This window comes from Pongo pygmaeus, chromosome 8 (genome assembly GCF_028885625.2).
Source record: "Pongo pygmaeus isolate AG05252 chromosome 8, NHGRI_mPonPyg2-v2.0_pri, whole genome shotgun sequence".
NCBI classification, from domain to species: domain Eukaryota; kingdom Metazoa; phylum Chordata; class Mammalia; order Primates; family Hominidae; genus Pongo; species Pongo pygmaeus.
Genome location: NC_072381.2, coordinates 109,502,875 through 109,530,631, shown reverse-complemented (window position 1 = coordinate 109,530,631; position 27,757 = coordinate 109,502,875). Strand labels below are relative to the sequence as shown.

At 40.8% G+C, this 27,757-nt stretch overlaps 1 protein-coding gene across 5 annotated transcripts in view; it reads left to right on the top strand.

Annotated features, from left to right (window-relative positions):
* The window catches only part of CFAP43 (cilia and flagella associated protein 43), a 103,800-nt gene that overhangs the window by 12,265 nt on the left and 63,778 nt on the right, over nucleotides 1-27,757 (top strand). For 3 of the 5 annotated variants that reach the window (XM_054435944.1, XM_054435942.1, XM_054435945.1), the window contains 7 exons: nucleotides 5,823-5,990; nucleotides 8,096-8,246; nucleotides 14,023-14,182; nucleotides 15,813-15,883; nucleotides 18,041-18,172; nucleotides 23,781-23,897; nucleotides 24,888-24,968. In XM_054435944.1, the coding sequence (XP_054291919.1) occupies nucleotides 5,869-5,990; nucleotides 8,096-8,246; nucleotides 14,023-14,182; nucleotides 15,813-15,883; nucleotides 18,041-18,172; nucleotides 23,781-23,897; nucleotides 24,888-24,968 (834 nt within the window). In that variant the 5' untranslated portion in view covers nucleotides 5,823-5,868. Of the gene's footprint in view, nucleotides 1-5,822; nucleotides 5,991-8,095; nucleotides 8,247-13,950; nucleotides 14,183-15,812; nucleotides 15,884-18,040; nucleotides 18,173-23,780; nucleotides 23,898-24,887; nucleotides 24,969-27,757 lie in introns of those variants that run through there. The other 2 variants (XM_054435943.1, XM_063670236.1) reach the window with 2 other exon arrangements.

The following is a 27,757-nucleotide window of genomic DNA, read 5'->3' as shown; positions in this document are numbered from 1 at the left end:
GTGTGTGTCTGTCTCCAAATGTTCCCTTTATATAAGAACACCAGACTTATGGGATTAGGGCCCATCCTAATGACTTCATTTTAACTTGATTACCCTCTGTAAAGACCATATTTCCAAATAAGGTCACATTCTGACATGCTAGGGGTTAGGATATTAACATGGGAATTTGGGGGAGGCACAGTTCAACCCATAGCAATACCTAAAGGATGAGCAGGAATCAGCCTTGTGACAAGAAGAAAGAACATCCCAGGCAGAGAAATGGCATGTGCAAAGGCCATGAAGTAGAAAAAGCACAGTAGGTTTCAATGAAAAGGTCATAATAATGGGAACAAGAGATTTGCTATGAGAGAGGCAAGCTTGGAGGGACGGTCAGAGGTGAGCTCATGAGTAGCCCTTTATGTAGGTGACCATGTGGTTTATCATCCAAATCAGGATGCTTTTGAGAGTGAAAGAAGGTGTTGCTGATGAATGCAGGGCACTTTAGCCTAAACTGGGTTTCTCCTAGGCATACTGGGAAGGATACTCGCACTCCATATAAGCTATGCTAATGGACAAATTCTTTATCCTAAAGGCAGTGGGGAGCTACTAAAGGGTTTTAAACAGGGATTTGACACAATTATATCTGCATTTAAGAAGACTCCTTTCAGCCAATTATTTCCAATGAAAGTATCTCCAATACTTTCATACTGTGGAAGGTATATTGGAAGGAAACAAGGCATGAGCATCAATTAGGAGGCTGTCGTGGTCCAGGTGAGAGATGACTGTGGCATGGACTAGGGTGGGAGTAGGGATGGAGGGAAGCGAAACTTATTTGGGAAGTGTTTAGGAGGTAGCATCATGGGACTTGTAACTGACTAAATGTTGGGTGTCGTGCCGAGGAAGAGGGGTGGGTCTAGGGTTATACCCAGAGCTGTGTGTGACTTGGGCAACTTAGGGACACTGTGGTGCTATTCAGAGAGATACTGAGGGCTTGGGGGCAGGGAATTTAGGGGAGGCAATGGGGGAAGATGAGCTGGGGGACAAACTGAACTGAGAGTGCTTGAGATGAACAAACGGAGATGTCTAGTTGGCAGCTGATATATCAGTTAGGACTTAAGTTCATTTGTGGTCACAGAAACCCAAATCACCAACACGTGTTTCCTTCTCTCACATGCAGTTGTCCGGGCACGAACAGCTGTGGATGGTGTGGTGGCTTCTCGGGGTCAGCATCCAGTCTCCCGCTGTCATGCTGCTCTGCTGTTCCTAGGGTGTTGCTCTCATCTCTGGTCTATAATGGGTAAAATAGTAGAGATGAGGGCAACACCCTAGGAACAGCAGAGGAACCCTAAACCACTGGTGTATTTTGGGAGCCAATGGGGAGGGAAAAGGATGAGGGGAAGGGCACAAACCTTCTGTTGAAATGCATGAAAGAGATCATTGCCTGACCCAGGGACTACCTCAAGGGCTTTTGGTGAGGACAAGTGACAGCAGGAAGATGCAAGAGCCTTTAGTACCAAAGTTCTCAACACTGACTACATGCTGGAATGACTTGTGAAGCTTTTAAAAAATGTTGGTGCCCACTTTTCCCCTCTCCCCCCGGCCAGTTAAATCAGAGCCTCAGATAGCAATGTGCCTTGCGATGCCTTGAACCACTGCTTGAGAAGGAAGGACAAACACATCATTACCTTGCAAGAATTGCATAAGGCTTATGACTTGAAAAAAAATTCTTTTTGGAAACACAAGCATTTCTTTTTCTTTTTTTCTTTTTTTTGAGACGGAGTCTCGCTCTGTCGCCCAGGCTGGGGTGCAGTGGCACGATCTCAGCTCACTGCAACCTCCGCCTCCCGGGTTCACACCATTCTCCTGCCTCAGCCTCCTGAGTAGCTGGGATGACAGGCGCCCGCCACCACACCCAGCTAATTTTTTGTATTTTTAGTAGAGACGGGGTTTCACCGTGTTAGCCAGGATGGTCTCAATCTCCTGACCTCGTGATCCGCCCACCTCGGCCTCCCAAAGTGCTGGGATTACAGGCATGAGCTACCGCGCCCGGCTTTGGAAACAAGCATTTCTTTAAGAATGACCAGATGTTGCCATATGTATTTATGGCGCAAGCAAGTGTTGTCTAAGCAGTTTCTCTGTTTGCCTGTCATAGCGGCATTTAGAAACTCGAACATGCTTTCATTTATGTAAATAGTTTATGAAGCTTTGACAACAAATGTAAACAGACATGAAATTATAAATCTGCTAAATTTGTATTAAGGGTATTAATTATTGAGAGAAAGTCCCCTTCCTCCACACTCAACTCCTATGGCAATTATGAACTCCATTTTACCCAGAACACTTAAGTGCCTCAGCATCTGTATGATAAAGTGGAGCAGGTGCTGGCATAGGTACCAGCTGACATGATGTATCACTAGCTCTGCAGGATGATTGCCACATACATGGAACACCTAGGAGTGCTGGAAATGTACCGGGGTCGAAGCTACGAAGTGTGTTTTCATTCGCAGTGGAGTCTATGTCAAGCAAGTGAAGGTGAGAGGCTCTACTAACAAAGACATGAGTGCCGGAGTGGGTCCCATGTAGCATGCGAGTGCTGTAGAGAAAATTCAGTGGTGTACATGGCTCTGATCCTGGACACAAAATCTATACTGGAGAGGAAATGGCTGCTGAAATAAGGAAATTGTATGAATATTTAAAATGCCTGGAACACTAAAGTAATGATATTTCAAAAGAAAGAACTAAAGAGAGAGAGAGAAAGAAAGAAAGAGAAAGAAGGAAGGAAGGAAAGAGAGAGAGACAGAAAGAAAGAAAAGAAAGAAGGAAAGAAAGAGAAAGAAAGGAAGGAAAGAGAGAAAGAAAGAGAGAAAGAAAGAAAGGAAAGAAAGAAAGAAGTACAAGGCTTGGAAGGTGCACACACGACTGCCACTTACATTCATTGACCGTCTCGGCCATAAGCCACAGCCAGCTTCAAGGGCGGCTGGGTAATATTAGGTCCTCATTGTGAGTGGCCGTATGTGCCTGGCTAATATTCAGGGATTCTGTTACTCAGAGGGAGAAATGGAGAATAAATGTTGAGGGACACATGCCCTTGCCACAGATATCCAGGACTGGTGCTCAGGAGAGAGGGCTGGAGATAAACATTTGGGAATAATTAAGTCAATGGATAGTCAAAGTGCTAAATGTAAGTAAGAACACCTCAAGAAGAGCCTAGGGTGGAACCTAGAGGAATATCAATGGAAGGGACCCACCTAGGAGACTCATAGGAGTAGCTATGAAAGGAGGAAGGACACTAGGCAGGGAGGGTTCCAGAATGTGCCTCAGCCTGGGTTCCACAGAAAGCAGAGGCTGAGGCAAGAGCTCATGCACCCCATCTTTAGCAGGGTGTGTGATCCCAGGGCAGGAGAGCCAGTATGAGGGCGTATTACCTTGCTGGCCACCACTTGGTACCAAGTGCAATTGGTTACTCTATCTCGAAGGTGGTCTTCTGAGAGGTTCTATGAACTGCTGTGAATCAGGACAGTCCTCAGGCAGTGACAGACTGTGGGTGGGGAAGGGGAGAGGGAGGAGATGAGAATTTATCCACCGACTCCTGTATCCCATCGATCGAAGCTTCACTGCACAGGGTGGTAATTCCTTCACACTTGCAGGTTTGTCGTGATTGTCCCCAGGAGCCCCAGTGAAGCCCCAGTGAAGCCTCTGGGCATGTGAAGTGGGTGTGAGGTGAGGCACAGGTGGGGCGTGCCTACATGAAGTTAGTCAAAGTGCACACACAGTTGGACAGCCACTGAGTCAGTGAGGCACAAGAGGTGGTCAAGGGCCCAGACACAATTGAGAGGATCTGTGGTGTCCCATAAGAGGCGTGTGACAGAGAGTCTAAGAGTGATTCCAGAAGGTGGTTGTGGTGAACAGTGCCCAGTTCTGCAGAGGTAAAGTTAGACAATGACTGAGAAGTGCCTTTTGGATTTAGGATGAAGGCAGGTATCTGTGGATATAGCTATGTCAATGGAATGGTGGTGACAGGATGCAGATATCCTGGGATGAGGAAAGTGTAGCTGAGGAAGCTATGGCGGTGACTTTAGAACAACTTGCTCAAAAAGTTTGACTCCAAGGAGAGGGGAGAGACATAGAAAGGTGAGACTGACGGAAGGCTTCTTTTGAGGATGGTATGGATGAGCACTTGTGTGTTGGCAGGAAGAAGTCAGGCGAGAGGGAGAGTTGGAAGATGCAGTTATCATGGGTAAACCAATGTCCCTAAGAAGGCAAGACTGTGGGACCCAGAGCACAGGTGGTGGAATTGGCCTTAGGTAGGAGGAAGGACACACCTTCCGTTGTAAGGGGAGAGGAGGCAGAGAGAACCATGCAGACCCAAATGGGTAGTTATACTTGAGAGCAAGAATTCTCAGCTGATGGCCTCTATTTTATTCATGGGAATCAAAGCCATTTACTGAGATTGAGAAGGGAGTAGAGGGGCTAGAGGTTTCAGGAGAGGGGACAATATTTTAAATGCCCATTTTAGAGAATGAGAGAGAGAGAACTGGCCAGAGAAACATAGCAGGATTGGAAGGTCTGGTGGGGGTGGCAACCACAAATTTATGGTGTCACTGCCATGCACAGTCCTGTAGTCTTTGTTCCCATGTCTCCAGCAGCCCAGGCTTTCAGTTGTCTCCATCCAGGGTTGACGGTCTTTGCCAGGTTACCTGATGCAAAAAGTCAAAGGATCAAGGGAACCAGAGATTCCAGCAAGAGTGTGGTTGATGTGATGGGCAGGGCATTTGTGATAGGGAATGAAGGATGAGGGCAGGAGGGAGTGAAAGACAAGCTAAGCTCAATAAATATTAGCTCCAGTTTCCTAATCATAACTCTGAATGGAGTTCTGGCCCCTCATTTGAGGGCATAGCTCACATTTAATTTTTTTCTTTTCTTTCATCTAGCAAGGGACTTTGTTCATGGTAGGAGTTCAGGATATTCTCTTAAATGGGTAAATGAATAAATCCATTTTAAAATACATCACTTTATTTATTTATTTATTTATTTATTTATTTATTTTTGAGATGGAGTCTCGCTCTGTTGCCCAGGCTGGAGTGCAGTGGCACAATCTTGGCTCACTGCAACCTCCGCCTCCCAAGTTCAAGCGATGCTCCTGCCTCAGCCTCCTAAGTAGCTGGGACTACAGGTGTGCACCACCACACCCAGCTAATTTTTGTATTTTTCGTAGAGACAAGGTTTCACCGTATTGGCCAGGCTGGTCTTGAACTCCTGACCTCGTGATCCACCCACTTTGGCCTCCCAAAGTGCTGGGATTACAGGCGTGAGCCACCGCACCCGGCACCACTTTAATTTTAAAAACTCAATAAATGATCAATTGGCACAGATGAGAACAGTACCGCCAGATCCATATGGAGTACTCACATGTAGTACTTACAGATTCATGTAAGTACATGTAGTACTTACAGCTCCTTGCAGTCTCTTTTTTGACACCATCCCCTGCTCCTCAACTTTTCCTGTGTCCTCTGGAGTTCGTTACACTTGTTTTGTAGCAAATGTGATGATGTATTTCATTTTCTAGGTTTGGCTGAGTTAAACTGCAAAATTATTAAAGAGGATAAAATAGCCTTGGTATAGCATATGACAGTATAGTGTTTTTAAAACATAGTTTTTTTGCTTTCTTAGGATACAATACAATGATAAGCATAATTATTTATAAGTTTGACATTAAAGTCATCGATTATATAAATTGTATCATAAATTATATCCCAATTTATGTAAATTAAAAAATAGATAAATATTCTAAATACATGAAATTCACATGAACTTTTTTTCATCAAATGCTATTTTTCTCTAAGGAACTGGGAATCGAGTATCATTTTGTGTAAGAAATCACAGCCTGGAATGGATGTGAACCAAATGTCTTTTAACCCCATGAACTGGCGCCAGCTGTGCTTATCAAGTCCAAGTACAGTGAGCGTGTGGACCATTGAAAGAAGTAACCAGGAGCATTATTTCAGAGCAAGGTAGGAGGCTTTGTTACAACAGTAGCAACATGGTGGTCTTTGTCTGCATTCATGTAATGTGATTGGGTCAATTTGATGAATTAAGTGGCTTTATACATACATATTTATGCATACACACACACACACATTCAGCTTATCTTGTTATAACATCTTTCTACATGCGTGATTACCTTGGAGTGGTTGTTTGCATTTCAAAAGAATTCTCTATGACTTGTTTCCCAATGAATTTATTTAAAATATTAAGTTCTCTGAGAGCTTTTTCCAACATGATCTAATTTTCTAAAATTTTATTTGTCCTTACTATTTTAAAACACGCCTGTTGTATAAAAAGGAGAGTTAAGACTTTTGCTATTACTCGGATGCCCTACTGGAATTTCAAAAATAAGAAACGGTTAGATATAGAAAGTATGCAGATTGGCTGGGTGCGGTGGCTCACGCCTGTAGTCCCAGCAGTTTGGGAGGCCGAGGCGGGCAGATCACGAGGTCAGGAGATCGAGACCATCCTGACTAACACGGTGAAACCCCATCTCTACTAAAAATACAAAAAATTAGCCGGGCGTGGTGGCACATGCCTGTAGTCCCGGCTACTCGGGAGGCTGAGACAGGAGAATCGCCTGAACCCGAGAGGTGGAGGTTGCAGTGAGCCGAGATCATGCCACTACACTCCAGCCTGGGGACAGAGCAAGATTCCGTCTCAAAAAAAAAAAAAAAAAAATGCAGATTATACATTCAGACACATTATCCACAAGCAAAAGGGTAGTTGTGTATAGTGGAGCCATGGGAGTTACCTGTTTAAATAGAACTGGGTCAAAGAGAAATTCTGTGACAAATGCCGTGGTGATAATGGGTGCTTTTGTTGAGAAAGAGCTCGGAGACTCCAGGTGCTACTGAGCTGACCATTTTCAGTGTACTCCATGAAGTCAAAGTTGAAGAGATGTTGGATCTCTCGATTTTTAAGAGATCTCGAAAGTATTCCCTTGAAATAGCAATTTTTGATAAATCGCCTTAAGAGAATCTAAAGCTAGTAAATAAAGCTTTTGAAATGGAGAGCCTTAAGAGAAGCACTTCTTTCTGCTCAGTGCTCTTTATGTCTCAACTTCTTTTTCACAATAACCCATTGAATAGCCAAATCTGTCTCTAGTGAGAGTTGACAACACTGCACCTTTTAATAAAAGTGGGTGATATCTCTATCAGATCCTTGTGAGTGCAGGCAAGTAATTTATCACACCCTTTTCTCCCTTTGCCTCCCTCAAACGTTCTACTCAAGTTCTGAATACTGAGTTGTGACTTTTCTATAAGCAAATAAAATGGGAGATAAAATGAGTGGATTGTCCTAGTTCACAAAGCAAGCAGGATTCAAACACACTTCAGCCTTACATTTGAGTAGTAGGTGCTGTTTTTATGTGATTGTTTTTCAAAATTGTTTATCATTCATAAAATCTAGGCAAAGAAGTTTTGAATTTAATGCATGAAACCACAAATTCTCTAAATTAACCTTTATAACCATATTATAAATTAAAAGTAGATATATGATAAATTTGAAAATGAACTCAATATCAGAGATTATAAAAGTAGCTGAATACAGCCTGAATATATGTTTAAATATATATTAATTTTAGTCTACAGTGTTTTTCATTTGAATTAGTTGCCAACATTTAAAGTTTGAGAGATTTCTCATAAATATCCAGGTTATAGTATTCTCTTGAAATTTTGGAATCAAAATTCTCACATGTCAACAACCCTCTTGGCTTGAACTGAGTGGTCCCCACCACCTTGAGGAGGGACAGATATTTTCCCATTTTCCACTATCCTCACCAGTCACATATCACCTGCCTGACCCTCATCCAGTATTCAAATTTACAACTCCTGCTTTAGATATTAACTTTCAAAAATTTTTATAATCCCTCAGTACTTAATTTAAAACTGTATAACTTGTCTTTTTACAACCTGTTATATATTTTTTAATCTATCATTTGGCTTTTATCTTCTTATTTGATTTTTATAAGTTATAATACCTCCCCACCTCACATAAACTGATATGCAGTGGTTGCATCAATAAGAAGTTTCTGTTCATCTGATTGTTCTGATGCCTCTTTTGTCTACAGGTCGGTGAAATTACCTCTAGAAGATGGGTCATTTTTTAATGAAACGGATGTCGTTTTCCCCCAGTCATTGCCGAAAGATCTCATCTATGGACCCGTGCTGCCACTGTCAGCCATCGCCGGGCTGGTAGGCGAAGAGGCAGAGACTTTCCGGGTAATTACCTGGCACCTCTTCCTGTTTGCCTAATGGGTTGAGATCTAGGAAGCCTGATCTCATTTGATTGGCATAACCATCCCATGAGAAATGCAGGATACAGAGGATCATCTTGGTTTTTAATATAGATTAGCCGCAGAGACTGTGAGAGATGAAGACTCTGGAGTTTGGAGTTTGGATGACTGGGATGATGATGGCATTGCTAACAGAAACAGGGGGCCCAGGTGTGATTTCCATTTTGGGTGTAATCAATTTGGGGTGCAGAGAAGACACCCAGGTAGAGATGCTGGGTGGAAGTTGGGAAAGTGGACCTAGTGTTAGGGAGGAGAGGTGGGACTGTCAGTGTCATTCTCACAGACAGGACGGTGGGAGCACTGAGGGGGTGTGATGAGCAAAGAGAGAAATGGTGCAAGGGAAGAGAAGAGAGCCAGAGCCAGCTGACTGCTGAACTCAGGAGCGAAAGGAATTCTGAGAAGGCACAGTCACAGAAGTAGGAACAAACCCGGGAGGGATGAACAAGGCCATAGGAAACAGCAGAAGAAAGTTTCAAAAGGGAGTTTGCCAGGTGTTACACACCCATTCATTCATTCATTCATTCAACAGAGATTTATCAAGTTTCTTCTATGTAGCAGACACTGTTTTAAGCGATGGGATTCGCATGGTGGCCAAGCAGGCTCCATGTAATTCTCATGGAGCTTACATTCTTGTCAGGCAGACAGAACAACAACAACAACAAAAGTAAAGAGTATTGCTCTTTTGTAATAATTATCACATTTTGCAATTATATATTAAATCATTACAAAATGTAATTATTACAACAGAATAAATGGAGACAGGGAAGCAAGGAAGGGATGGGCTGGTTAAGGAAGGCCTCTGGGGAGATGACACTTAAGCTGAGATTTGAAGGACAAGGAGGCATTACTCATGTTACAAGCAGGATAAAGAGTGTTTCCTTTGGGAGGCCGAGACGGGCGGATCACGAGTTCAGGAGATCGAGACCATCCTGGCTAGCACGGTGAAACCCCGTCTCTACTAAAAATACAAAAAAATTAGCCGGGCATGGTGGTGGGCGCCTGTAGTCCCAGCTACTCGGGAGGCTGAGGCAGGAGAATGGCGAGAACCTGGGAGGCGGAGCTTGCAGTGAGCCGAGATGGCACCACTGCATTCCAGCCTGGATGACAGAGCAAGACTCTGTCTAAAAAAAAAAAAAAAAGAGTGTTTCACGTGGACCTGCATGTGCAAGGCCCTAAGGGAAAAAGAGAACTTGGTATATATAACTTGTAAGGAACTGAGAAAAGATGCATATGGCTGGAGCATGATAAATGAAGAGGAAGTGAGGTGTGAGGTGCTATTCAAGAGACAGGCAGGGAACAGAGGGCAGCACCTGCAAGACCTTTGGGATGAAGGGAGAAGCTCCACTTTTTTGGCCCTCTTGAACCTGCTATGCTTTACCCTTGTGTTAAAAATTAGCTGGGCATGATGGCAGATGCCTGCAATCCCAGCTACTCGGGAGGCTGAGGTGGGAGAATCACTTGAAGCCGGGAGGCGGAGGTTGCAGTGAGCCAAGATTGCACCATTGCACTCCAGCCTGGGTGACAGAGCGAGACACCGTCTCAAAAACTAAATAAACTAAACTAAACTAAACTAAACTAAAATAAAAATAATTCAATGTGAGGATTAGTTCATTAAAAATCTCTGTGGCAAGCAAGAGAAAGGGTTATATGCCCTTAATATTTCCTCTAATGAATGACAATGATTCACCTTTTTAAATTATGGAAAGAGATTATAGTCAATCTCCTGCATTCATGAGTTCCACTTCTGTGTATTCAACCCACTGCAGATCAAAAATATTCAGAAAAAAGTTGTATGGTTGCATCCGTACTGAATATATACACACTTTTATTCTCATTATTTCCTAAACAATACAGTATAACAACTATTTATAAAACATTTACATTGTATTAGGTATTATAAGTAACCTAGAGATGACTTAAAAGTATATGGGAGAAAAAATAAAATAAAATAACTAAAAATAAAGAAAAAATTTACAGGGGGATGTATGTAGGTTATATGGAAATACTATGCCATTTTATATAAGGAACTGGAGCATCCACAGATTTTGGTATCGGTGGGGGGTCCTGAAACCCATCTCCTGTGGATACTGTAGTTCCTTTTATAGCACAGGTCTCAGCCTTGGAGATATAACTGCATTCAGCCACAGTGGGGCAGCAAAGTAAGAACAAAGAGATCAGCCATCAAGGTTTGCAACTCAAATTTTTCTATGTTTAGTATTTGGTGCCTAGAGCCCCTAAATTTCTACTATCTCAATTTGGGTTTTTCTGGGCAGAAAATATGTGTAGGAGCCCTTATATTTCACATTTTGTACAAACATAACGAACTCTGCATAAAACATTTAAAATTCAGGCAATTGTCCTTGTCATTTGAGAAATGCTATGAAATGCCTTCTTTAAATACTCAAATGTGGAGTTATTATTTTAAAATGCTCATAATAGACATCTTTATTTTAAAACCTTTTTTATTTGTATAAATTTAAGGGGTACACATGCAGTTTTGCTATGTGGATATATTGTCTGGGCAGACATCTTTATTTCCTAGGACTTGTGCACTCAGTGTATTTTAAATTTTTCTGGAAGCAGAAATGTAATATTATAGTTTGACATCCCTAAATCATTCAGGGATTATTAATAAAGCCATATATTTTGTATTTAAGTTAGACATTTTCCCAGTAGTTTACTTTTTCATTTTGTAGCAAAATAAAGTGAGGAAAATGTTTAAAACATTAATTAATGTCTGTACAATGAGTGAAAGCATAACCAAAAATAGATCTCAAATGTCTTGATTCTATTCCCTCCTTCAATGTCATTTCTTGTGACCTGGGTACTAATGGCAAGGGAATCAATAATGACTCGCTCTATATAAGGTCTTAAAAATGGATAAGTTGTGGACTTTTAAAAAATTACAAACATTAAATAATTCCATTATCTATTCATAGCTAATGCCAGAAGGGTACATTACAGGCCTTTAAATAGCCCTGAGTCACATTACACAACTTATTTAGGGCATTAGAAATGTATCCAGTTTTAAGTCGTAGCATGGGGGAAATCAAAGGCAGATGTTATCTGGGCAGAAATTGGATCCAAGATCATGAACTTAATCTCAAGTGTCTAATTTCTTTTTTCCATCTACCTTTTTAATTTTTTCAAACAGATGTTGCTAAATAGGAATCTCTTTTAGAAACTCAAATATTTTGAAATATATATGGATTTTCACATTTTCTAAAGCAGGATTAAATTGGACTGCAATTTTTCATGTTTTGTCATCATGTGATCAAAATGATTTCTGATTCTAGAGGACTGAAAAAGGAGATGGTATTATCAACAAACATTTCTAAACACTGCTGGTACCTTTTATTTTTAAATATCTCAGAATTATAAACTATTGTTTCTGCTTACATAATCCATATTCTCACATTCATTTTTAAATGTCATCGAATATATTTATTGATGAGAAAGTAATAGGAAGACAAGCCCAGGTTTGTCTTAAAGAAAAAAAAGCCACATACAATACTAGTTTAACATACCAAGGCCAGAAAATTTCAAATTTTAATCTTCACATTTTGTTTTATACACACAGATTCACTGGTATTGTGCAAATTAGAGACATGGTTTTTTTTGTTGTTGTTTTGTTTAAGATTTTGATCCTATTGTCATTCCAGATAAGTCTGTCTTTGTGATTTATAGTTTAAGGTTAGATGTCATAAAAAAAACTCAGGAAACTTTTCAGTAATGGTGATAACAGTGAATAAATCTCTTCCTTGTGAGTCAAATCTCAATCAGACACCACAGAAGTGTCATTATTCAGCAGCAGTTTAATTTTTTGGAGTGGGAAAGGTGGTTTGCCTTTTTCTTGATCCACTGGGTGACCAGACTGTTACCAGACTATTTATTTTCTAACTATCTAAGGCTGTGAGGGCATGAAATGCACAAATAATAAATTAAAGTCAATCTGTCCTTTAAAAAAATTATTATGATGAATGCTCGATGTTCCTATGTTTTCTGTGTCTATGGGGTTAAGGATGGTTCCTTTTTGTCAGTTGTTCTGGTGAGTATTTCTCAGGCTTTTAGCCGTGATTGTGTGTCCGAAATTGGTGGGTTCTTGGTCTCACTGACTTCAAGAATGAAGCCGCGGACCCTCGCGGTGAGTGTTACAGCTCTTAAGGTGGCGCGTCTGCAGTTTGTTCCTTCTGATGTTCGGATGTGTTCGGAGTTTCTTCCTTCTGGTGGGTTCACAGTCTCACTGGCTCAGAAGTGAAGCTGCAGACCTTTGGGGTGAGTGTTACAGCTCTTAAGGCAGCACGTCTGGAGTTGTTTGTTCCTCCTGGTGGGCTTGTGGTCTCGCTAGGTTCAGGAGTGAAGCTGCAGATCTTCGCAGTGAGTGTTACATCTCATAAAAGCAGCGTGGACCCAAAGAGTCAGCAGTAGCAAGATTTATTGCAAAGAGCGAAAGAACAAAGCTTCCACGGTGTGGAAGGGGACCCGAGCGGGTTGCCACTGCTGGCTCTGGCAGCCTGCTTTTATTCTCTTATCTGGCCCCACCCACATCCTGCTGATTGGTAGAGCCAAGTGGCCTGTTTTGACAGGGCGCTGATTGGTGCGTTTACAATCCCTGAGCTAGATACAAAGGTTCTCCATGTCCCCATCAGATTAGTTAGATACAGAGTTTCAACACACAGGTTCTCTAAGGCCCCACCAGAGCAGCTAGATACAGAGTATCGATTGGTGCACTCACAAACCTTGAGCTAAACACAGGGTGCTGATTGGTGTGTTTACAATCCTTGAGCTAGATACAGAGTGCCGATTGGTGTGTTTACAATCCTTGAGCTAGACATAAAGGTTCTCCAAGGCCCCACCAGAGCAGCTAGATACAGTGTCGACTGGTGCACTCACAAACCTTGAGCTAAACACAGGGTGCTGATTGGTGTGTTTACAAACCTTGAGCTAGATACAGAGTGCCGATTGGTGTGTTTACAATCCCTGACCTAGATATAAAGACTCTCCACGTCCTCACCAGACTCAGGAGCCCAGCTGGCTTCACCTAGTGGATCTCGCACCGGGGATGCAGGTGGAGCTGCCTGCCAGTCCCGCGCTGTGTGCTCAGCACTCCTCAGCCCTTGGGTGGTCAATGGGACTGGGCGCCATGGAGCAGGGGGCGGCGCTCGTAGGGGAGGCTCGGGCTGCACAGGAACCCCCGGAGGCGGGGGAAGGCTCAGGCATGGCAGGCTGCAGTCCCGAGGCCTGCCCCGCGGGAAGGCAGCTAAGGCCCGGTGAGAAATCCAGGGCAGCGCCGGTGGGCTGGCACTGCTGGGGGACCCAGTATACCCTCCACAGCCTCTGGCCCGGGTGCTAAGTCCCTCATTGCCCGGGGCCAGCAGGGCTGGCCGGCTAAGTGCAGAGCCCTCCAAGCTCACTCCCACCCGGAACTCCAGCTGGCCCGCAAGCGCCGCACACAACCCCGGTTCCCGCTCGCGCCTCTCCCTCCACACCTCCCTGCAAGCTGAGGGAGTGGGCTCCGGCCTTGGCCAGCCCAGAAAGGGGCTCCCACAGTGCAGCGGTGGGCTGAAGGGCTCCTCAAGTGCCACCAAAATGGTAGCCCAGGCAGAGGAGGCGCAGAGAGCGAGTGAGGGCTGTGAGGACTGCCAGCACGGTGTCACCTCTCAATTGTTTTCTTAACACAAGGTTTTATTCTCTCCCTGAAGCCGAAAGATGATCTATATCCTTTGCTTCACCCAACTATGCATTGCTGGACTCCAACAAGTGACTTGTACATTGGCTGTGAAGAGGGTCATCTTTTAATGGTTAATGGAGACACCTTGAAAGTGACTGTACTTAATAAGATAGAAGAGGAATCGCCATTGGGTGAGAAACTGTCCTGCTTCGTATTCCTGTATAGCCATGGGTGTTGGTTTTTTTGGTTTTCTCTATTTTTCTCTTTCTTGGAGACATCTTTGAATCCTCCTTCTTCTTAATCCTCTGGCTGTTACAATGCTGTTGGCATTCTACCATCACTTTATATGCATATTTCATGTAATCCTCAGAACAACATTATGAGGAGAGACACCTTAATCTCCATGATACAGAAGAGATATGTTAGGAAACATGCCCCAGTCCACGTAAATTGTGGAGCTGACACCTGAACCCAAGCAATAATACCTCAGAGTCCAAGTTCTTGGCTACTGTGCTGTATCCTTTTCTATACATATGCCCATTCTGCTTAGTCTGCTAATCATACGCTTTCCTGCCCCCACCCCAACCCTTTTCTCCAGGCTGATCGTCTCTTAAACCCAAAAGCCATCTTGAAAATTACCTTGCTATTGCTCAGTTAGAAGTGTTGTTTTTTTGGTTTTTTTTAGACAGTCTCATTCTGTCACCCAGGCTAGGATGCAGTGGTGCAATCTTGGCTCACTGCAACCTCTGCCTCCCAGGTTTAAGCGATCTCGTGCCTCAGCCTCCCAAGTACCTGGAATTATAGGCACACACTAACACATTTGGCTAATTTTTGTATTTTTAGTAGAGATGGGGTTTCGTCATGTTGGCCAGGCTGATGTTGAACTCCTGACCTCAAGTGATCTGCCTGCCTTGACCTTCCAAAGTGCTGGGATTACAGGCAGGAGCCACCACACCCTGCCATATTGCTCAGCTAGAATTTGAAAGAGAACCTGATCTATTCTGCCCTAGATATAGTGTCTATTCCTGACCCCATCAGCTGTGGCCATGGTTGGGCCTGGGTCACAGGAGCCACTGTCCACTCATTGAGCAGTAGATGTAGACCCTGGGAGGAGGGGGCCTTGCCAAGACAAGCTCCTCAAACCTGTCCAAAGCACTCTCTATTTCAATTGCTCTTACTATTTCACACCTTGATTTCTGTAACAACCTTAGGATGGACTTCACTGACCTTAATCTACATCTGACCCAAACTATGCAGCTTATCTCTGTCAAATTGCCTTTTTGAAGGCCACTTTTAACACCCAGCTCAAGAACTGCTCTGCCTTGATTTCATGCTCTCCCTAATCTGATCCTATCTACTCCATTAATATTATTTCCAACTATGCCCTGGTATGAGTTTTCTGAGCCAGTCATTTATTTTCACCATTTCACAGACATGCCTCTAGCCCATTCCCTTGGCACTTATTGTGTATGAATCTGCCAATGCCCAGCTCAAATACCACTCCTTCCAGCAAGTTTTCCCCACTGCATTGTCCCTCTTCTGCCTTTTATCCTATTCTCTGACTCACTTTCCCTGTAAAACTGAGGCCATGAGGTTTGGCTTCCCTCCCTACTCCCTTTCTCTCTTCCCTTTACTCCTACTGTACCCTCCAGCCTTGCTCCTCTCTCTAATCTAGCAACTATGTTAGTTACATAGATCTGATGATAGAGAATTCAAAAACAACTTGTAAGATTTACATCAGTAAAATCAGCTTTTATTATTCATTGTTACATTGTCCTTTTAATTACGTGTCACCTGCTTTACCTTGTTTTTCTTTTCCAGAAGACAGAAGAAATTTTATCAGTCCAGTAACCTTGGTATATCAGAAGGAGGGCGTGCTGGCTTCTGGAATTGTAATGTATTCTTTTTTTCAAAATTAATTGGTTTAAAGAAAATTCACAATTCCCATTTGTTGCCATTTACTATTATGAGCCATATTTTAGGATGTCAGATCTGTCATATTATTAATTAAAATGGTTTCCTCTTTGGGTACTATTAAAAAAGATTTATTATGAATAGCTTCAAATCTATACAAAATAGAGGGAACGATATAATGAACTACCATATATTACTGCAAACAAACACAAATAGAATTTTAAAATCCATTGCCCTTCCGCAATGAAAAAATACCTAATATCTGTAACCCAATTGCATACTAATTTCTGCACTTAATGTATTAGGTTATCAGACATGAATTTGGAACCCTTTGTCTAAGCTGCAGCTTCGACTCTTGTGAATGCCCATTTAGCTTACATGTATCATAATGTTATTGTTGATATTTGAATCAGTATTAATAGTCTCCATTTACTTGGTGCTTGCTTTGTGCCAGGCACCAAGCTAAGTACTTTACTTGTATTATCTTATAGGTCCTCACAACAACCTTATCAAATAGAAACTATTGACCTCCTCCTTTTACAGACAAGTAATCTAATCTTACAGAGTTCACCAGCAAGTAATTGGAAGAGTTAGGGCTTGAACATAGGTGTATCAAACTCCAAAGTCTTTGCTGTCATTTATTAGAACTCAGCCTCAGTAAGTAATAAAAGGGGTCAGACCATGTTTTTCTTTTTCTTTTCTTTTCCTTTTATCTATTTATTTTTTTGAGACCGAGTCTCGCTCTGTCTCCCATGCTGGAGTGCAGTGGCGCGATCTCAGCTCACTGCAAGCTCCGCCTCCCGGGTTCACGCCATTCTCCTGCCTCAGCCTCCCCAGTAGCTGGGACTACAGGTGCCCACCACCACGCCTGGCTAATTATTGTATTTTTAGTAGAGACAGGGTTTCACCGTGTTAGCCAGGATGTTCTCGATCTCCTGACCTCATGATCCACCCGCCTCAGCCTCCCAAAGTGCTGGGATTACAGGCGTGAGCCACCGCACCCAGCCCAGACCATGTTTTTCCATGCCATGGTAATCAATGTAAACAATGCTAAGGTGTGGAACTGATCTATACTAAAACCTAGGTCTAGTTGTAACTATCCCAGATGTTAGCATAGTCCGTTTCACTGCCACAGATGACATCTCCAGGACCTTGAGGGTAGCTAGGCAGTGACATCAGGGTGAGAGACATTCTACCCTCAGGAAGCCATCTGGAGCACATACACCTACACTTAGCTTCCCCAACCTTGCAGTGGACTATCCCCTCCTCCTCCTCCATTTAGTCTGCATTTATGCCTTTTATGACTCTTGTCCTCTTCAAGACCACCCTTGATGTTTGTTTAACCCCCTTTAAAGGAATTATTATAGCATTTGCTCTGGTGAGTAATGGAGAATGGAGATGAGCTCAAAAAAAGCACCTTGCCTGCTTTCCCTTCCAGGGCCCAAGCATTTGAACCCAGCCATCTAAAGTCCCCACGCTTAGTTATAACAGATCTAATCTAGAAAATGATAAATACATTTCCTCAGAGTGTTTTCACTATTGTAAAAATAACTCAAATTCCTCTTGAGAATAATAAAATTAACCTAAATCTATTCACAACCAGCCAATCAACCAACCCGTTTATATTGGATACTTGCCGTGTTCTACTACTGTGTGAGGAACAGAAAAAGAGGATCCGAAGGGAATAAAAGGCACACTGCCTACCTTGGGTCATTTAGGGAGATAAGAAATGCACATAATAATGATTAAAGAGCATACAGGAGGGCTAGTGTCCTTTGAAGGAAAGAAACTGCTATACGCAAGCCACACAAACTCTACTTCATTTTTCCTACCTCCTGTGCAGTGAAGAATGTAGTAAGAAGAGGGATACTAGAGAAACTCAAAAAAAGGAGAGGTTAGTAAAGTTTTAGGTAATTGAAAAATCTATCACAAAAGAGATCAAACTGAAGCTTGACCAGGGAACATAGTTAAAAGTTGTCTGAATAAAGATGAGAGGACAGTGCATCTATGCAAACATAGATGATGATTCCAAATAAACAGTAGAAGTAATCAATAAGCCTTAGCTTGTCTGATGAGGCAAGTATACTATGCATTGACTAAGACTGATTTTCTATGTTTATCTCACGCATCTCTAGGATGGCTTTGTGTATTCTTTTATTATTAAAGATAGAAGTTACATGATCGAGGATTTTCTTGAGATTGAAAGACCTGTAGAACATATGACATTTTCTCCCAATTATACAATGTTGCTGATTCAAACAGACAAGGTATGTTGGATGGTAATTTCTTGATATGTGATTTTCAGATAATATTATTATCATCATTACATGACAGGAATGAGGAGCAGAGTATGCTGCACAGTGGTACTCTACTAGTCAAGACTCTAGGTTGTAAATGAAAAAATACCCAATTTAAAAGGCCTAAATTACAAAGAGCTATTGGTTTATTTTCGTGTATGTAACTGAAAGGGCAAGGAGTGAATCTGAATAAAAGAGCTACCATGATGCCACCAAGCCTTGTTTTTTTCCATCTCTTGGCTCTGTTTCCTCTCTGCTGCCTCCATTTCCATGCAGACTCTCCGCTTATGGTGTTAAGAGTTATATGTAGCTCTAGCTTATATTTCTGCCTGCTTGATGTCCCTGGTGGAAAGATACCAGCTAGAAAAAAAAATCTTGGAATCTAGACTCGTTGACTAACTGAATCACGTGTCTACCCCGGGTCAATCACTTGTACCATAGGAATCCTAAGCTCTGATTGGCCAGGCCTAAGTCACATGCATAGCCTTGGATGCCAGGTAGAGTCAACCCACTTAAATGAGAACTGAGATTGGGGCATAGGTTGTTCTCCAAAGAAAATGTGGGTTCTATAAGAGAAGAAGAAAAATGAATTATTGCAAGATTAAAACAAACATTTACTTCAATTATACTGTTAGGAAGATTCCTAATTAATGGAATGATCTTCAGACATCAAGATTAGCAGATATTTATATTGTTAGACAATCATTTTAGATGAGTTGCAAACAAAATTCAATGATTTTCTGCCTGAAAGAAACTTAAGTATGGAAAGACTTTTGTTTCTGATAATTACCAGAAGTTTTTTTTTTTTTAAACTATGCTAACTTATGTTTTAATAAATAAATGATTAACTTAAAATATCTATGGAGAATAGGAAACTAGGAAAAAGATATCATAAAAGAAGGAGGAAAGACCCAAATAGAACTTCTAAAGAAGAAAAACACACTAGCAAAGTAAAAATTAAATGAACATGTCTGACAAAAGGTTGGACATAGCCAAAGAGAGAATAAATGAATTCGAAGATAGATCAGAAGAAGTTATTCAGAATGACACCTAGAAAAGCAAAAGGGTAGGAAATACAGACGGGAACATAAAAGATAAGAACAATACAGTGAAAAGATCTAACATATGTTTGATTAGAGTCCAGAGAGGAGAAAGTGGGACAGAGGCAATAATTAAAGAGATATTGACTGGGGATTTCCCAGAATTGCTTAAAGACATGAATTTACAGATTTAAGAGGTCCAGTGAATCCCAAACAGAATACATAAAATGATATCCACACTTAGACTTACCAAAGTGAAACTGTTGAAAACCAAAGACAGAGAAAATTTTAAAAGCAGTCAGAGAAAAGACAGATTACTTCTAAGGAATTTCAGTTAGACTAATAGCTGACTTCTCTGTGGCAATAATGTAAGTAAGAAATAGTAGAATAATATCTTCAATGTAGTGCAGGGTTCAGCAAACTGTGGCTCCATGGGGCAAAACTAGCCTGCTGCATGTTTTTCAAATAAGATTTTATTGGAACATAGCCACACCCACTTACGTATTGTTTATGGCTTCTTTCACACCACAATGGCAGCATTAAATAGTTGTGGCAGAGACTACATGGTTTGCAAAGCCTAACGTATTTACTGTCAGCCTATTTATAGAAAAAGTTTGATGACCCCTGATGTAATGAAAGAAAATAATTACCAGCTAGAATTCTATACCCAATGAAAACATCTTTTCAGTATGCGGGTGAAAAAAGACATTTTAGACTCTCCAAAGCTAAGAGTGTGTCAGCAGCTGACTATCACTAGAGAAAATTCTAAAGAATTTACTTCAGGCAGAGGAAAATGATCCCAGGTGGGAAGGTCTATGATGCAACAAAAATAAAGAGCAGTAGTAATAGGTGGAGAATGACACATTGTAGAAGATGTACAGTAAATGAACACTGCATACAACAGCAACAAAAAAATATGTGAAAGTAGGTTTAAAAATAATATTGAACTAAAATCCCAAATAACAATAATATAAGTTGGGGGGGGAGCAGGGTATATAGAATAAAGTGTTCCAAGGATCCCGTATAACCCAGGAGGAGAATAAAGCTTAAAGTAACTTTTGACATTGATAAATTAGGTACACATGTCACAACTTCTAAGGTAACCACTAAAAGAATAGGAACAGTAGATGCAATTTCCAAACTAGAGAAAGTGAAATGTAAAAAAAAAGTTTAACCCAAAACAAGGTAAAAAAGAGAAATAAAATGAAATGCAAAACAATTGAGATAAACAAAAAGCATAAATTAAAATCTATGTTTAAACCCAAATATAAAAAGATGGAAAAAGATATGTAAACATTAACCAAAAGAAAACCAGTGGAAATATATTAACATTAGACAAAATAGGCTTTAAGGTAAAAATCATTACTAAAGATAAATGGGCTTATTTCAGAATAATAAAATATTAAATTTACCAGGAATATATGAATACTTAAAATATGTATGTACCTAATAGCATAGCCTTAGAGATTTAAAACAAAACATGACAGAGTGACAAGGAGAAACAAAGCTTTGATATTAATGGAACATTTTAATACAGTTCTTTCATTACGTGATAGAATAAACAATGTATTCTCAACATAGCAGCCAAGGTGAGCAAAGCATTTTTCTCTACTAGGCAAAGCCCTCCAGTGATTTCCTGTCATTCTGAGAAAAAGCCAAAATCCTTACTATGTTTTTAAAGGCCCTTCATGACGTGGACTCCAATCCCCACCTCTGGCCTTATCTGCCACTACTGTGAACTCTTGTCCATCCTGCTCCAGCCACACTGGCCATCATGCTGTTTCCTTGAATCTGCCAGACATGCTTCTCCCTCAGAGTCTTTGTACTGGGTTTTCCCTCTGTCTGGAATGCTCTTCCCACAGAATCTACATGGACTGTTTCCTCATTTCCTTTGGGTCTTTTTTTTTTTTTTGAGACAGAGTCTTGCTCTGTCGCCCAGGCTGGAGTGCAGTGGTGCGATCTGGGCTCACTGCAACCTCCACCTCCCAGGTTCAAGTGATTCTTATGCCTCAGCCTTCTGAGTAGCTGGGGCTACAGGTGTGCGCCACCATGCCCAGCTAAATTTTTGTATTCTTAGTAAAGATGGGGTTTCACCACAGTGGCCAGGCTGGTCTCAAACTCCTGGCCTCAAGTGATCCGCCCGCCTCAGCCTCCCAAAGTGCCGGGATTACAGGCATGAACCTTCAAGTCTTTTCTCTAAAGTTACCTTTGTTCCCGGACTGAACTGAGGGTTGGGCTGTTTGTTCTCCTGGCCCAATAACGAGATGCAGATGAACTGGGAAAGAAGGGAGTTTATTTCTGTAACCAGGTACAGGGAGAAGGCTGGGAAAATATCACTGGACCAACTCTATTACAAAGCTTTCCAGAGCTTATATACCTTCTAAGCTATATGTCTACATGCAAGTGTGCATTCATCTAAAGACGTAAGTGATCAACTTCTAATATATAACTAAGGCCTGAGTCCTGAAGACCTTCCTCTGGAGCCTCAGTAAATTTACTTAATCTAGATGGGTTCAAGTGCCAGGGATGATTACCCTTATTTTGTCTCCTGCTAAATCATGGAGGTTTGGGGAGTTCCTGTAGACCCCCGATAAAGCTTGTTTGTGGAGGTCTGGGGAGTTTCTTCAGACCCCCCAATAAAACTTATTTAATCCTAAGTGGGTCCTGTTAAGAATTCCTTCGTTATCTTGTCATGCTTCAAGGCCCAGGAAAGGCCTAGGCAAAACTCTTGGTGGGGTTTTGTTACATTCAAGCATTTGTGTAAGGGCACTGGCTCTATTAGCTTTTAATATTTAACTTAACCACTCAGTCATTGCTCAAACAGTTGTCATGGAGGCCTGCCTCTTCAGCTGTTAGCGAGGCCTGGCCTGCCACACTCTCACTGAAGTCTTTCTTAAACATGCACTTTAAAATTTCACCCTCTTATTTTGCTATATAATGTTCTCCTTCTCTGTTATATTTTCTTTTTCTTCTTACAATTATCACTGTTTAACTTACAGTATATTTTATTTGGTTATATTATTTATTGTCTGAATCTCCCAGCAGAAGGTAAGTTCCGTGAGGGCCGGGGATTTTGTCTGTTTTATCCTCTGCTGTAACCCCAGCATCTAAAGCAGTGACTGGTGCTGTGTATCCACTTAATATTTATTGAAGAAATGAAAGAAAGATAAAATTAGTAAATATCTACCAAATTTTGAACTCCTATAAAGTCATATTTTTTAGATAAATAAGACCAGAAATATTTATGTTTAACTCAAGTAAATGCGAAGAACTTGTGATTAGCTGAAAGGAGACTTCTTATTTCTGGTTAAGTGACCATATTATATTACCAGCTACTTGGTAGAGATGCATTCATTACAGAACAGATTTTTTTTTAGAGGTGAGTTTGGGAGCTGAAAATAATAAGCATAAAGTGACAGCTTCAGCCATACCTCAACTATTTCTACAAAGGCTTGTTTAAATGTTTAGTGTTCCTTCCATTATATTTAGCATGTGGTAGGATTTAGTACATCTTAACAACTTTTTGGGTTTTCCACATTTTCCAAATTTTCTACATAAATAGATATTATTTTTGAAACAGGAAAAATGTTTTGTTATGTTTTGTAAATTAAAAAATAAATGTCTGGGAGACCAGGCGTGGTGGCTCATGCCTATAATCCCAGCACTTTGGGAGGTCGAGGAGGGTGGATTACTTGAGGTCAGGAGTTTGAGACCGGCCTGGCCAACATGGTGAAACCCCATCTCTAGTAAAAATACAAAAATTAGCTGAGCACGGTGGCGGACACCTGTAATCCCAGCTACTCAGGAGGCTGAGGCAGGAGAATCTCTTGAACCCAGGAGGCAGACATTGCAGTGAGCCAAGATTCCGCCATTGCACTCCAGCCTGGGCGACAGAGGGAGACTCAGTCACACACACAAAAAATAATGAAATTTAAAAAAAATTAAAAATAAAAAACGAATGTCTGGAATTGAAGAAGAAAGTCTTATGGTTATTTATGAGGCCAGGCACAGTGGCTTATGCCTGTCATCCCAGCACTTTGGGAGGCCGAGGCGGGCGGATCACCTGAGGTCAGGAGTTTGAAACCAGCCTGACCAACACATTGAAACCCTGTCTCTAGTAAGAATACAAAATTAGCCGGGCGTGGTGGCGCATGCCTGTAATCCCAGCTACTCAGGAGGCTGAGGCAGGAGAATTGCTTGAACCTGGGAGGTGGAAATTGCAGTAAGCTGAGATTGTGCCATTGCACTCCAACCTGGGCAACAATAGCAAGACCCCGTCTCAAAAAATTAATTAATTAAAATAAAATGATGAATAAGTGAATGAATGAATGAATCAGCCAATCAATCAATAAACAAACAAACAAATCAAGTGTCTGGATTTTAAGCCCTTCAGGGTCAAGGTCTTACTGAGTTGATCTGTGATTTCCCATATTCTGTTTCCACATAGGTTCTTGGTTACAGTAGGCATTTAATAAATATTTGTTGAACTATATACACAACAATTACAATGTGTTTCTTTTCTTTTGTATGTTTATCAGGGATCTGTTTATATCTACACTTTTGGTAAGGAGCCAACCTTAAATAAAGTCCTAGATGCTTGTGATGGGAAATTTCAGGCAATTGACTTTATCACACCTGGAACCCAACACTTCATGGTAAAGAATATTTTACTGTGTCGCAGGACTAAAGATACGATGATGTTGCAAGATTTAAATCCCTATTTATATGTTATTGGGTAACTTTGAAAGTTCATGAGCAAAGCAATGCGAATAGGAGGCAGAGGCTGTCCTTGAAGACTGTGGTGGAGATGCCAGACACTTCCATCCTCAAATCTACCCGCCGGTTAGAATGATACCCTCATATTGTGACTTCATAATATCATCTTCTGAAAACAGCCAACACAATTGATATCTTAGGAGCCATCTTTTGGTTTTCACCACCCAAGCTCTGCAAGCCAGGCTTTAACACGTTTTTAAAACACGTTCATTGCTAATGAGTCATCAGCACTCAGTAAACTGTTAGTATTTATTTCGTATCTTTTTTTCCGGGTGATGCAGCAGCACCACCTGAGGTTGAAAATGAAATAGTTGCCATGTATAATACATTAATTCAGTCTAAGGAGTCAATAATATATGTCAATATTGGCTTGTCAGTTGTAACAGATGTACCACGCTAATGTAGGACGTTAATAGTAGGGTAATAGGTGTGTGGAGGGGAAGGTGAAGGAGAACTCTGTACTTTCTGCTCAATTTTTCTGTAATCCTATAACTGCTCTAAAAAAAAAAGTTCTAGTAATTTAAAAAAGAACAATGTATAGTTTCCTATTTCTACATTTGTTCATTAGGCAATAGTTTTACTGATTTTTATAAGCAACTTTTATCTTTAATATGTTACATGAAAAATCTTTATTTTACTTTTCTAATACTAATTAGTTATTATGTATTAAATTACATTAAAGATAATAGTTAATATTTGTTCAGAAACAAAGCATTGGCATTGAAATGATAAAATAAGTATTTATAATCCATGTAAGTAAAATGAAATTTTATACTAAATCATCGACACACTGGAAAGGGAGGTAGAACATGCTTCCATAGGAAAGTCTTATTTTCCATGTAGAGTTTTTGTTTTTCTTTTTGTTACAGACACTTACACATTCAGGGGAAATTTGTGTTTGGTGGCTGGAGGATTGTGCTTGTGTAAGCAAGATTTATCTGAATACCCCAGTAAGTATACTTGATAAATGGATTTTTAAAAATATATTGAATTCTAATCCAATCTACCTTTTCATATTCACATGTCAGTAGTCTGTAGAAATACTTGTTACAGAAGCCTCACTGTATTTTTGCCTTCTAGATTTACAGTAATCCTTGTGTGTAAAGTATATGCCACAGCCCCAAGAGTGGAACCATAGCATACAATATTGGTTATAGAAAACAATAAGTTTTTCTGTGGTGGCAGTTGTTTTTGAAACCCCAGTAGTTTATATCTTACTCATGCCATAAGTTCATTGTGGATTGGCAGGGGTCCCTCTTGCACAGTCTCTCAGGGAGCCAGGCTGATGGGGGTTCCACCAAAGAATACTTCCTCTGTGCTGTGTGGCAGGAGAGGAAGAGAGTGCTGAAAGGTCTTTTGTAGGGAGAGGGGGTGCTCTTGAATCAGCAAGTAAGTGCTTTTTCTCAGAAATGAAATATCTCTTTGGCCATAATTGGTTAAATGGTCCCATTTAATGGGAATCAATTAGAAATGAAAGAAAGTTGCCACTCTAACCAGCTTAAGCCAAAAATTAAAAAGTAAGTGTTATTGGCACAATCAACTATGAAATACAGAACTTGTCTGGCCTCATGTGTGCCTCAATCCAGCAGTTTAAATGCTATACCAAGGACCTTGTCTTTCTGTCTCCACACTATGCCTTTAGTTTCATCTTAGGCTTCATTGAGGTACACCCAGATACCACAGGTGCCAACCTCACATCATACTGTCAGAGAGGGAAGAAAAATTCCTGCTGTAGGAGGAGGAAGAACAAAGATGCTCTTTCTTTCCAGAAGGTTCAGTAAATGTCTTGCAATGTCTTAATAACATCTGTGAACTAATCATATGCACAGGGGATGAGAAATGCAATTCAGTGCATAATTAATGCACAAACTCAGCCCTGGAAATGGGAGTTAGATTCATTCCACTCATCCTTGAAGATAGGGGAGGGATAGTTTCTCAGTGAATATTCAAGAGATTTTCCAGAAGGTGGGTGTATGGATGCTGAGTTGCAAACCACACTGCCCACAACACCTACCACAATGTGATACCATTATTTCTGCCATGTTCACAGTGCATTTTGCATAAAATAACATTTTAAAAGGACCAAGAAACAATGGTAATGCTTTCTTTTTAAAAAAATAATATTATTTGCTGCATTACACAGTTCTAGTTGAGAAATGGATCTTGGTATTAGGTAGGGAAGTTTCAATCCTTCCCTTTTATAAAACTAAAATCTTAATTATAAAAGACTAAGCATCATATTTTACATAAGATGCCAAAGATACATAACTCAATGTGATAAATACAACTCTCCCACAAAAGTAAAGATAAAAATTCTTACTGAGAAAACTTGAAATATGAAAAGACTCCATAGTCTGTGTGACAAAGGGTTATATGTATTCATTTCTATTAGAAATAGTAAACTAGGAGAGATCTTACAAGTGCATTTAATCACATGTCCTTTCACACATTAGAGACATAGAAACATTTAACAACCCACCCAGGGGCCCATATAATCAGGATATACCTTGTTCCTCTTGGGCAAGGAGGGATACAGCTACCATTACCCTATAGAGAATTGATCCAGACACAGTAATGCTGATGCCAGGTCTCTCTGCCTGTGTCCGGGACTGTGTTGCCTTCCTTCAGGCAGTGGTCCTGGGGGATCCCAGTCCAGCAGCACAGTGTCAAGATACCTGAACACTAGCAGCATCCCCTGATGGTACCTGCAAGGGTACATAAGACTCCTCTGGCCCTTGCTGTACATTTTCAGACTAGCACACCATTGCCCTGGAATGAAGGAGAATTTCAGATGATTATTTTTATTTTGGGAACACATACATACACACACACACACTTCCCATAGAGGTCTTCAATTTTACAAAAAGCCCACTCAATTGGGAGACTGTGCATTCTAATAAGGCAGAACACCTGGGTGCTTCATCTGAAGTTTGTCACCACATATGGGATCCTTGGGCAAGCTGCTGGACTTCCTTGGCCTGTGTTTTCTGTTTTGCAAAATGATCTCTTATGTTCTTTTTCAGTCCTAAGTTCCATGATTTTATTCAAAACAATCTACAAAGTGTTTATAGAGAAAGAATACTGATTTCTCTAGTATTATGAAAGTCAATTTATTCTCTTAGACATCATATTCTGTATAAATCATTGTGAGATAAATGGGAATCTGTTACGCATTTCTTTGGTGACTGAATACATCTTCCAGTGATATAGTTATTTTCTTAAGTCTTCCTTAGTCATACCAGCATCTCAGGATCTATAAAAATGTTTTAAAAAGCCAGGTATGGTGGTTTGAATCTGTAATCCCAGCAACTCGGCAGGCTGACACAGTAGGATCACTTGAGCCCAGTAGTTCAAAACAGAGCAAGACCCCATCGCTAATAAATAAATAAAAATTTAAAAATGTTTAAAAGATGCTAAGAATTTCTTTTAAATTTCTTGTTTTATTTTTCACTATTATTGGTCTAATTGTTTCACAATCACTTAAATAGATTATTGGCATAATCATTTCATCATCATTTAGGGATAAAAACAAAGCCATGATTTAAATTTCAAGAAATCTCTCTATAATTTTTATTACTCTAATTTTAGGATAAAAGAATAAGATGTACAGGTTCCTGTGCCGTCTTATGCAGTTGATCAGCTCAGGAACGTTGAGGCTGTAATTTGAAAGGCCCCACCACACAACACTTGCCACTTTTCTCATCCTGCAGGCTTTTCAAATACATTGTATAATAGTATT